We start from the raw sequence: 12,285 nt of genomic DNA on the forward strand, positions 1-12,285 counted from the left end.
TCACTCACCCCAAAACCAAATCCTTGGTTTCAAAGTTTGCTAATGCCAAAAAGGACTTTGAACACGCATTCGTCAAGTCCATGATCAAAATGAGCAGCATCACCGGTGCTGGACAAGAAATCAGGCTCCATTGTAAACACGTTAGATGATCCTGTATTTGTATGTCTTATGGTTTCTTAAGAAATTGAAGACACGAGGGAGACACAATAATTGCTATAGCTTTTCATAATGAAGGTTTGGTTCTTGATTCTGACTTGTGAATATTGTTAAAACAATAATCATAGTGCTTAAGCTGTTCGAGATTATATTTGTTTAGTTTTGTTGTTCTTAAATCGATAAACCGGGCTGTTGTGGAATGTGGAGTGTTATTTCTCCATGATCCAAATACGCCTGTATATATTGGCTTGTAACATTTCTCCATTATCATCTTCACATATTGAGAAGTTGAGCGGCCAATCAAGGTTAATTAAATGTTGAAGTTTAAAAGTTAATGTACATTAGTAAAATGTTCAAAATTATGAATCACACAATATATTTGATAAAGAACCTTGCTTATTATATGATTCTGTTCTATCAGGCGAGTTCATTTGAAGACACCTATTCTTTAAACTATCTAACAGTTCACAATGTCTTCATTGGAGTAACCACCTTAGAATTAAGGGGTACACAAATTTCTCCATACATATCCTAACATTTGGAGTTACTCTCGATGTGAAACTAGCCAGGATATTTCTTAACAACTATTTCTATCACATGAAGATGGATAACAAGAATATGCCACAACCATTAAACAACTATTTTGAAACTCTGAAATATTTAAGAAGCTCATGCAGCAGTGGCACTCGAGTTTCGATCGCTAGATTTGTTTTTGCGGCCCCAAACAGGATTGGACACAATAAGCTGATGCGGCACAAGCCGTTTCTCACGCTTCGTGAGCTTGCGGAAATTGTGAACCTTCAACCTCGCAATCTTCGCCTCTTCTTCAGCGGTTATTTCTCTTACTACAACTGTTAGCCTGCATTCCGGTTTGACTTTGATGCCGGCTCTTCCTTTGGAATGGTAAGAAACTTTCTTCCGGAATAATCCTTTTCCAACAAACGCTTCGGCTGCAAGAAATATGAAACAGCATCAGCACGGATTTAAACAAAGTGGCTAAACAAATTAAGTTACACAATTGCAAAATTTGAAGCGTTACCAACAATGAGGCGCTCTGCATCCAATCCATGATTATTTACGGCATTTCCTTGGGCTTGAGTAATACCCTGCAGTGCTTATAACTTTAAAACATAAGTTTCCAATTCTGCAATTCCCAGCACAGATCATGGAAAAGGAGGAACAATCCCATAGAATTAGATAATGGTAATATTAAGGGGAAGAAGTGATGAAATTTTGGGAGCTGAAATATATGTAGGAAACAAACTACAAGTGCAGTGCATAATAATAATAATAATAATAAAGGCAGCTCTGTAGACAAGCATCTCGTGTTAATGCAGGATCCTAGAAAGGCCGCACCAAAAGGGCGTAATGTAGGCAGCCTAACCTGATAATTACATAAGTAGCCAATTCCACGGCTTGAACCTGTGACCTTGAGGCCACACGGAAACAACTCAACAACAACAACAATAAGGCCCTTGAAATTGTGGACCGAAGTGGAGGAGAAAAAATTGAACAATCCAGAAAGCCAAAAGAATGTAGAAAATGATAGAGAAGGACATAAGGTAGCTAGAGAGAAAGCACAACAACATTGAAAGTATCTGAAGGTAAGAAAGAAGTTGATCTTTATGGTCTATTTTGTGAATGAATGAATCTGTGACTTTAGAGAGTTGCAGATATATTGCTAAGATACAAGGCTTAATGACCAACTACACCAACAGCTGAACTTGTTCTAAGTAAATACGAACTCTTGGTTAGAAACCAATGAGGACAGATAAATCAACAGCCTAGCCTTGATGCTGTATGGTGCTCTAGAAAAAGCAATTGAATACTCTTAGTTTTGTCTACACACAGAAATGAAAATACAATGTAATACCACTTATTACCTGATATACAGTTCTTGAAGCTCGCTTTACTGTCACTTGCAATTGCAGCAATGCATCTTTAACCAGCATACCACGAACCAAAGCAGCAACCAAGTTGACCTTCTTAGGACTCTGAGAAAGCACGTTGAAAAATAAGGTAATCAGTCATATATGCTAACTGGACCACAGAAAAACAGAAACCCAGAAATTATGATCATGTTTCCATAGCATTCAATCCAAGGGTGGCTTTTCATTGACCAGAAAATTATGCTGACTGAAGAAACACAGAAAGTTTCTCAAAAAGTAGGCAGAGGCACCATTTGACTTGGTGACCTGGTATTCTCTATGGGCACGTTCAGAGATGCTCAACCAATAGCTCAGGATGAAACAGATCATGTTATACTTTTCAGTTTTCAAACTATTGCTATGCTGCAGTCTGAACTAGCTAACATTGTATTTTAAGCAGTTACTTCAGAATGACCCATATTAACAGGGGAAAAAAATTATATCCATAAGCAATTCACGATATATTGGCAATTTGGCATTGACAAAATCACTGCAGCACCAAATGTTATGCTGTTAAAACTGAATTATCCATAATAATATAACAATAATTGTGAATGGCATGAAAGGCATTTCATAGTTAGTGCAAGCATTTGAGTTGAGTTGAATTTGTGTATCATATCGTCAAGCATGAAGTGCCCAATGGTTATAAGGCATTTCAAAAGTTCAGGAATCTTCGAAAATCTTACTTCAAGATAAAATGGAAATAATGATTATAAAGAATATTACATACAAAAACTGATAAATCGAGGTAGAAATGAATACAGTCAGCACAATGGCAGTGACTGAACCTTGTTAAGCAGGAACAATTTCCTTGTCTAAATCATAATAATTTTGTTAAAAGCACCTTTCAGGATGAAAGATTGATGTTTTAATAGGAGTTTCTCTCTGACGTTTTTAGACACAAGAAACCTGCGCTTCAATCATATTTATTGTTTTTTTTTCTCTCTTGTAAGAAGCATCTCTTAGTCCTCTCATTTTCTGTTAGACTACTTCATAATAGGGTTGTCTTAATAAAGGGGTTCCTTTGTTGTTGCTTTTGGAAGAAGTACCATTTTCAAAACAGAGTCAGAGGCAGAAGTAGAAATCATAGACATGCTTTTTATTAAAATGAAATGGAATTAAACTATTTGAATGATAAGTACTCTTTAGCATAAATTAAAGAAAACCAATGAAATCAAAAGATTTGTGTCATGTCCATAATGTAAATTGAGCAATTACTTAAGAAATACAAGATAACAGAATTACACAAGAGGAAAAAACAAACCTGCTTTATTTTTGACATTACTGCTTGAACTCTTTCTTTCTTAACAGGTGTCTGCTTCTGGTCTTGAGCTTCTTTGCTACCCAAAAAGGAAGTTCAAGGTTGCAAGAACCGGACCGGTCAATGAACCGGTAAGGCAACTGGTTCAATGGTCCGACCGGGGTTCAACCGGTTTAATAAATATTAAATAAAATTATTAAAAATTAATATATGTAATGCTTGATCACTATCTAGTTGTTCTATCTTCAAAAATAAAAATTTCTAATTAGCAACAACTACAATTGACAAACACAAATTTACACAGATTAAATACAGTTACAGCCAATGACTAAATATTGATTGTTAACAGATTTAGAGAAAATTTCTAATCACATCAAGAAGCCAACAATACATGCAGCACCAAAAGTTCAAAACAGAAAATTATCAATTACATAAGGCATCAAAAGTTCAGAAAACAAATTCAGAAGTCAGAATCTATACAATTAGACAATTAAATCAACAATTAACAATCAACAAAATTAATAAGTACCACAAAAAATTAACAGAATTATTTTAAAAGAGAAGGCGAGCTCGGCGATGACAACGTCGCGGTGGGGGCTGCGGTGGTCAAACCCGTCGCTGCGGTGGCAATCCGAAAGGGGATGGATCCAAGATGGGAAAAAATTCGAATTTTTGAATTGAGAAAAAAGGAAAAAGGTATTTTAAAAAGAATAGAAAAAGAGGATACCTGATAGGTAGAGCGAGAGGTGGAAGCACCGCAAAGAAGAGAGGAGAGGCTGAAGAGAGGAAAGGAGAGGCGACGGAAGAGGGGAAGTGAGCTCAGGCACAGAGGGGATCGAAGACAGAGGCTTGATGCACAAGAGAGAAAGGGATCGACGATGAAGACAGAGACACGATTTCAGGGTGGCCGACGACGACGAAGACAGAGGCGGCGACGCCAACAGCAGCTCCGAGCAGACCTGGCGACGCGAGGTGAAGGGATCCAGGAGGAGAGGATCGCGACGGCGGAGCTCGACGCTGGCTGAGGAGAAGAGTTCGTCGGCGACGGCGGCGCTGGCCGTTGGCTGCTGCTGCTGGCTGGCTGGGAAAGAGAGAGGCTGCTAGAAAAATATTTGATATTTTACTTCAAACAAAAAAAATCAGTTACAAAAAATATCAAATAATTAGTTATTGACCGAATCAATTTGGTTTTTATTGAAAAATTGATTAAAAATTAATGGCTAATTCGATTTTCAAAACTTTGAGAATAATTCATATATGACAAAAACATTCCTAGAAATTGTATTCTTAGTAACGATATTGCTGGAAATAAAAATCAAGAAGGCATATTTACCTTTTTATCCCTCTTTATTTAAGCCATATTTATCATCTCAAACCATATTCAAGCCTCCATATTTGAGCATAGCCCCTGACTAATTCATCGGCAATGATAGTTATAACTTTATAAGGTACATTAATTGAAATAAGGAAGACATTGCTGAACCTGCTTTCTATAGTTGAAATAGGACTAACTACAATGTAAAGTATGTGAGATTAGCTAAAGCCTAATCAAATAAAGGCTCCTTGACAAGATCAACTTTCTCATGAAGAAATTTTAGCACATCCTCTCGTCCTTCCTTTATAAGCAATTGTCTTAACTTGACAAATGTTGAACCTGATGGTCGAGTTCCATTCTCTATCATCTCTTCCATCAAAACACAAGCTTTCATAGCATTTCCCTTTTGGCACAACCCATTGATGAGGACTGAATAAGTGTGCAAACTTGGGACAAACCGTTTTGACTTCATATACTTCCAAATTTCATAGCTATCTCTAGTTCATTTCTCTCAGAGAACATTTTTATCAACATTGTATAGGTATCTGCATCCGGTTCGCAAGACTTAACCATCCGGCGGAAGACCCTAAAAGCTCTGTCAGTCTCTCCCTGGCTTATCAAACCGCTTATGATAACATTGCAGGTCCTTGAATTAGGATCAACACCATTGGATTCCATCTCTTGCAAAACTCGATGAACATTTTTGAATTTGTTTGCTTTACAGAAAGCACCAATTAATGCATTATAAACCACAACATCTGGCTTGAGTCCCCTGCTTTCCATCTCTATGAATGTGTTGATAGCATCTTCAATCCGATTTTCCACCCCATATGTGTGGACCAGGACACTATGAATAAAAGATGTTGCGTTGCAATTGTTAGCATCCATTTCCTTTACTACCTCTTCAGCTTCATCAACTCTTCCGGCTTTGCAAAGAATGTCAACCATTATTCCATATGTGACAATATCCGGATCACATCCCATACAAACCATCTCTCTAAAACACTCTCTTGCTTTCGGAAGATTCGGAGCCCTTCCCCATCCATCAAGCAATATGTATGTCTTATGCTTTCTTAAGAAATTGAAGACACGAGGGAGACACAATAATTGCTATAGCTTTTCATAATGAAGGTTTGGTTCTTGATTCTGACTTGTGAATATTGTTAAAACAATAATCATAGTGCTTAATACAAGTTTGAGATTATATTTGTTTAGTTTGTTGTTCTTAAATCGATAAACCAGGCTGTTGTGGAATGTGGAGTGTTATTTCTCCATGATCCAAATACGCCTGTATATATTGGCTTGTAACATTTCTCGATTATCATCTTCACATATTGACAAGTTGAGCGGCCAATCAAGGTTAATTAATTAAATGTTGATTAAACTGTACAAGTTTAAAAGTTGATGTACATTAGTAAAATGTTTAAAATTATGAATCACACAATATATTTGATAAAGAACCTTGCTTATTATATATGATTCTGTTCTATCAGGTGAGTTCATTTATTCTTCAAACTTATTCATACATGATAAACGATAATAGCAATTGTAATAATGAGATCAGTGCAATACTGTGGTCTTCTAAGCCAGCTAGTAATCAGAGCCCACGAATTCATGTATACAACAAAAATTCACGCATCAGCAGATGGAAACTTGAACTTTTTACAGGAATTCGCTCATATCACTTCCAGCTGGATCAATGAGAAGGAAGAGGAACTATACATTGTGAAAAGACAGAACAGGACCTTACATAACCAAAGACTCCCCTTTAGTCACACATATATAGGGCCTACAAAAAATTATAATAGAGAATAACGAGATATCAGATAATATAATAGAGGAACCAATACTAAACATCTGAATGAATGTTTATAAATCCTGGGTAATTTCTTGGAGAAGGAGGCTCCTTGATCTGTTAATGGTGAGAAAGCAAAAGTAAATATGGTTCTCAAGCTCCTCCAACTGATCCAAAAAGCTTGATTGATTGTCATTCAAGTCCCTAAGAACCTGCCTAAGTATCTCAGACTTTCCATAGTTCCTGACACACACTTGTGCAATGACCCTCCTATGCTCCACCTCATCATGCAGCCTCATCACCATCCTACTCACTGTGTTCAACTCATTTATCACTATATATATCCCTTTTGCTGCCACATCTAGTTGCTCACACAGCCTCTCACAGTAACTTCTCCTAATTCTTCCATTCTTACTATTCTTCCTTTTGAATATTCTCTTTATCAACCAACCAAAAAATCCCCCTAGAATTCCTGGTGCAGCCACCAACCCCACAATGCTGTGAAAACAAAGCACCAATAATGCAACAACTATAGCACTGTGTGCTGTCACAAGACCAATCCCTGCCACCTTCTTGCATATGCTCTTCCATGTTAGTTTCCTCTGAATCTTCACTCTCTTTGATCTCAGCCTATGCAACAGCTCCATGAACCTGCAGTGCAGTTGGTTATGCTAAAGCAATCAGCAAAAGTGCAAAATCCATCCGAGAGATTTAATATGCATTAATGGATTAGTTAAGTGAAAAACACATATACATACTATACATATTGATTTTGTCAAATATCACATCTTGGCTCTAAATCATAATACATGAATTAAGTACTTTACAAGTGTTTTCAAGTACATAGACTGTATCTTCACTTAATCAAAACTTAATTAATTTGTGTTAGACTTTATAGGTATATGTACTGTACCTTTGATGAATGTCGTGGAATTGAATGGACAAAGGGTTGTTCTGCAATGCAAAAGAAGCAAGCTCTCTATAGATAACATCCTTTTGGATTTGTTGTTGTTGGTCTCCATTGTTGTTGCAGTCTTCATCAAGAACCATTTTGCTTATCTTAACAACCCTCTTTATTCTTCCATAAGAGAGTCTCATGGAGTGGAGCCCTTGGAGGATTTGGTCGCAACAATGGCAGGCTTCTAAGCTGGATTCAAAGTAGTTCACAAGGAGATGGTGAACTTTGGTGGTCTCAGCCATGCTTGTTATGTTCTCTTGCCTTGGATCAAGCAAGAACTCTGTGAGGTGCTTGCAGAATGGAAGGGTAGAAGAAGATGAATTATTTGTTGATGGAGAATTGTTATTTGAAGACAATAGTGGTGATCTTCTTATTGTTCTCCCAAGTTGGCCTTGTGCTTTGTTGCATATTTCTATGTATGACTTAGTTCTAAATGCTTCTAAGTATTCTTCATTCACGTTTGCCTTCACACACAAGCTCTCTTGCCCATCACATTCTTTCTCTGATCTACCTGCTTTATACAATTATTATCAGATGAAAGAAGATTAAATTTAAGAATACAATAGAAGAGTTGTTGCATGCAGATGTTATATGTTATGATGATTGATGATTGATTCTGATTACCGGGCGTTGTTCTTGTTAACGTTGGAGTAGGACAACAAAGGGACCAAGTGTGTGTCATCATGGCAAGCGCATCTGAAGCGGAAGAATGAAATCTTGGAAGTGAATATACAAATCTTGTCTATCTAATTAAGTGAATGAATGAAGGAACCATGAGACTAAAATAAAGAATATATATAGAGGGAGATATCTTGTGAGGTGGGGAGAGAGTTTAAGAGGGAAAAGAGAATCCAGTTGGCAGTAAGGAGTACCACAAAATAAATGTTTATGGTTAATGTAATGGCAATTGATGCCATGACTTGGTTCTCAAGTTAGCTAGCGTACCTCACACGTAGACTACACTTGCTCCTCTTACAAGCTCTTTTCAATTATATATCTTTTCCATCCTTTCTATTGGCTATTGCTTTGCAATTACAATTACACACTATTATCCCTAAGTTTCAATGTTTGCGGCCATTGCATGCATATCTATGCATGTGTCTTTGTTTAGAATATATATTTTTATTTAGTAATTGTATAATAATGTGTGGTCTAATGATTTTATTTGTATCTAGTAAAATTTAATAACAGAAATAAAAATGCTCAGCTCCCCAATTAACATCCCATGAATGAAGGGATAGGATAAGAGAAAAATTGTCTGTTAGCGCGATCGTTACATTGAGGCGTAAGAGGCTAACAGCAGATATTTAGTTAGTAACGAACGCGTTTGTGTGTAAGATAGATATATATATAGATAGATGATGATTGATGAAGATCACACATGTCGCTAAGGGAAGATATTAACGTGGGGTCCTATAATTGGACGTCCCTTCAATCGATATCTGTTAGCCACGTTGGGCTACTAATGATTACAAATGTTATTTGCCAATTTGAGCTGATGTTAAAGATTCTCCTTAATTAAGCCCGGACCATGAATTCGTGAAGTACGTTTGTGGTTACAAATCCATACTGATGTATCCATCTATATACTTGACGCAAATTAAAGCAATTAATTAGGGATTGTTGTTTATTCCCAACCATTCAATTCTACTTGATTATGTGATTGGAAAGTTCAAAAACATAATTAGGCACGGATCGGAAGTTGTTACTCGGTTGACCCCCCAACCCTAATAACGAGCTGAGTAGCTGACGAGTTGAGAAAATAGCTTATTATATATTGATAGGCTGATAGCAATGCATATTGTGTGCAAACAAGTGGTTCTTTGTATATTAATTAAGTATTATGAAATTATTAGAAGATCATAATATTTTGAGGAAAGACTATACTATTATGTTTTAATTGAACTTTGATTGGTTGCTTGCTTGCTATCTTCTATGTAAAAGGAGATGGGACCTTGGTAGTTGGTAGTAATGGGATCTTGGCTTCATTTCATCGGTAAAAGATCCTTTTAATACTGAATTGCAAATTATATATTTTAAATCACTAAAAAAAAATGTATTTTAGCCACAAAATTTTAGTGGCAATAATACAATGGCTACTAATTCTTTAATTTTACTCTAACATTAATACCTACTAATTGTCACTAAGGGTCCTTTGAGAAACTCTAGAAGTAATTTTTTTTTAATTTTTAACTTATAAAAAGTAGTAGTATTAATGTCTGGTACAATTTTTAAAGTTAAATTACAATTTTTTAAGAAGCTATTTAGGAATTTATAAAGAAGTTAAAAAAAATGACTTCTCTCATAATACTTCTACTTTTCATCACATTTCTATAAAATAAGCACTTTTATAGTTAAAAATTCAAACACAAAATAACTTATTTATAAGTTACTTTTAACAGAGTCATTTATTGTTTAAGTTATTTTATCAAAAAGAACTTAATTAAGTTGGTTACCCAAACTGGGCCTAAAACCTTTTAATGGCGAAGCATAAGACGGTTAATGTCTAATTGCCGATAAATGTATTAGCGGCTATTTTTATTGCCGTTAAAAGTAAAATAAATGAACACTAAAAGTGATTTTTCTTGTAGTGAATAAAAAGATCTAAATACATGCTAGCTTAGCACTAGCTACCTCTTTTATTTATTTATTTATTTATTTTTGACGGGATTCTATTATTCTTAGCTACTTCAATCAATGACGTTGCTTATTTAACGATTAAAGCTATATCAAATAAATAAATAAATAAACAGGGTTAGTCATAATTTTAATTTTGCCATCAACCTTAAGTTTGGTCACTCTTCACGCCAAGCAAACCTTCGGGTTAGGACGCGCTCAATGATATTTAATTTTTCCAAACGAAAATATCTAATGATACAGGGAACCTATATATATAACTGAGTATAGTATACAGTGTGCTGATCAAATTTTCCCCATCTTATAAAAGCATACATATATAATAAAAATAGTGCAAAGCAAAATGAATATATTCATGGTACGAAACCAATATTGTTATGACTTGTTGAATAATTATGGAATTAATACTGAAACAAGCTAATTAAGGAAGAGTAAAAATAGCAGAAGCTAAGGTATCATATTAGTTATTAGAGGTGGCAGCACCGATGTCAATGACGAAACGGTAGCGGACATCATTGTTAGCAAGACGTTGAAGAGCTTCGTTGATTCTGTCTGGAGTGATTAATTCAATGTCACATGTGATGTTGTGCTTCCCACAAACGTCCAACATTTCCTGGGTTTCTTTTATTCCTCCTATGATCCCACCTTTGATTGATCTCTTCCCTGTATACATATTAATTGAATTTAATTTTAATGTGATTATTATTAGCAAGGAAAGGGCAATTAGAGAGATTGATTGATGTTACCAAAGATCAATGGAAATGCGGGCAATTGGAATGGCTTATCGGGTGCACCCACAATAAACAAAGTGCCATTAACTTTGAGCAATTCCAAAAGGGGCAAAAGAGAGTGCTCAGCTGAAACAGTGTCCAAAATGAAATCAAGGCTTCTCTTGGCACCCTGCATTTGCTTGGGGTTGGAACTCACTATGAAATGGTCGGCTCCCAAACGCTCCTTAGCCTCCACCTCTTTGGAAGGAGAAGTGCTTATGACAGTGACATGGTGTCCAAAGGCCTTGGCAAACTTGACAGCCACGTGTCCAAGACCACCCAAGCCCACAATGCCAATGCTTTTCCCTCGCGATTCAACCAAACCGTGGTCTTTCAAGGGACTGAACACCGTCACTCCAGCACACAGCAGTGGTGCCGTTGCGTCCATTGGCAGATTCTCCGGCACATGTACCACGTATCTTAACACAAATAATTAATGAAAAAGTATAGGTAAACAATGAAAATATTAAACAATGTAAACAATAAATATATCGGATGTTCATTTTACTAATGTACGGATGATTATTTTAATATTAAAATTTAAAAGGTTAATTTGGAGGTGTAATATATTTTTATTTGATTCGTAGTTGTTCATATTATTCAACAAAGTCATTGTCCCCTAACATTTTCCATAATTAAGTCATCTTCTCTTTCTTAATAATAACCAGCAATAGGATAATATATTTTTGAAAGAAAGCGTGGAACATGTGGAGTAATACCTGTAATCAGCGACCAGCATTTTTGAGTAGCCACCATAAGTGATGCTACCATCCCAGAAAACTCCATTGTAAGTGAACTCAAGTTTGTCGCAGTAGTTCTCCTGATCGGACTTGCAATACTCACATTCCAAGCATGTTGCTGCCAAACACCCCACTCCTACTCTGTCTCCTTCTTTGAATCCCTTCACTTCCCTCCCCACCTTGCTTACCACCCCAACGATCTCGTGCCCCGGAACAACCGGGTACCTTGTGATTCCCCATTCATTTTTCACGTAGTGAATGTCCGTGTGGCAAATCCCGCAGTACAAGATCTCTATGCTCACGTCATTAACACCGTTCTCTCTGCACAACAAACTAACTAATTAGCTACAAATCCAAATACATTCAAAGTATGTATTATATATGTATATACCTTCTTTTGAAAGTGTAGGGGGTTATGTTGCCAGAAGAATCATGAGCAGCCCATCCAGAAACTGTTTGTGTGTGATTGGGTGTGGTCTCAGCCATGATCCAAGAATGAATTCCTGATCTACTTGTTTCTACTGATGATGTGGTAGTTGGCCACACTGCTCCCACATTTATTTATAGACCAAAACTGTAGTACTAGATCTCATATCTTCCCAGAAATGCCCTTGATATTTTTGTTTCTCAATTAAGTACCACTCATTTTCAATTTAATACTAATAAAATAATAAGTGAATGAATCTTAAAAATAAAAAAATACTATTCCTCTTTTATTCCTAGTA

General features: G+C 36.2%; 4 protein-coding genes and 1 pseudogene across 6 annotated transcripts in view; 1 reads left to right on the plus strand and 4 right to left on the minus strand.

Moving 5' to 3' along the window:
- LOC107645327 (peroxidase 64) overlaps nt 1-825 on the plus strand; it is a gene marked incomplete in the record, with an annotated part of 2,277 nt that extends 1,452 nt beyond the window's left edge. The window contains 1 exon segment of the mRNA XM_016349331.2: nt 1-825. Coding sequence (XP_016204817.1) covers nt 1-149 — 149 coding nt within the window.
- Nucleotides 533-3,449, minus strand: LOC107645328 (50S ribosomal protein L22). 2 transcript variants are annotated; one of them, XM_016349333.2, is made up of 5 exons: nt 3,349-3,449; nt 2,040-2,150; nt 1,196-1,262; nt 784-1,106; nt 535-740 (listed from the first exon to the last, which is right to left on the minus strand). In XM_016349333.2, the coding sequence occupies exons 1-4, from the start codon at nt 3,364-3,366 to the stop codon at nt 826-828; spliced, it is 477 nt and encodes a 158-aa protein (XP_016204819.1). In that variant the 5' UTR covers nt 3,367-3,449; the 3' UTR covers nt 535-740; nt 784-825. The 2 variants fall into 2 exon arrangements, with proteins under 2 accessions (XP_016204818.1, XP_016204819.1); XM_016349332.2 differs by having other exon boundaries at nt 533-1,106.
- LOC107646232 lies at nt 4,673-5,985 on the minus strand (annotated as a pseudogene).
- On the minus strand, nt 6,190-8,282 carry LOC107645325 (UPF0496 protein At1g20180). Of its 2 annotated transcripts, none has more exons than XM_016349328.2 (3): nt 8,038-8,282; nt 7,369-7,927; nt 6,190-7,106 (listed from the first exon to the last, which is right to left on the minus strand). In XM_016349328.2, exons 1-3 carry the CDS (start codon nt 8,096-8,098, stop codon nt 6,530-6,532), a joined length of 1,197 nt encoding a protein of 398 aa, XP_016204814.1. In that variant the 5' UTR covers nt 8,099-8,282; the 3' UTR covers nt 6,190-6,529. The 2 variants fall into 2 exon arrangements, with proteins under 2 accessions (XP_016204814.1, XP_016204815.1); XM_016349329.2 differs by having other exon boundaries at nt 7,369-7,924; nt 8,038-8,274.
- On the minus strand, nt 10,333-12,212 carry LOC107645326 (probable cinnamyl alcohol dehydrogenase 6). Its single transcript, XM_016349330.2, has 4 exons — nt 11,952-12,212; nt 11,540-11,881; nt 10,797-11,239; nt 10,333-10,713 (listed from the first exon to the last, which is right to left on the minus strand). The coding sequence occupies exons 1-4, from the start codon at nt 12,044-12,046 to the stop codon at nt 10,511-10,513; spliced, it is 1,083 nt and encodes a 360-aa protein (XP_016204816.1). The 5' UTR covers nt 12,047-12,212; the 3' UTR covers nt 10,333-10,510.

The sequence above is a fragment of the Arachis ipaensis genome, chromosome B06 (genome assembly GCF_000816755.2).
Source record: "Arachis ipaensis cultivar K30076 chromosome B06, Araip1.1, whole genome shotgun sequence".
NCBI lineage: Eukaryota > Viridiplantae > Streptophyta > Magnoliopsida > Fabales > Fabaceae > Arachis > Arachis ipaensis.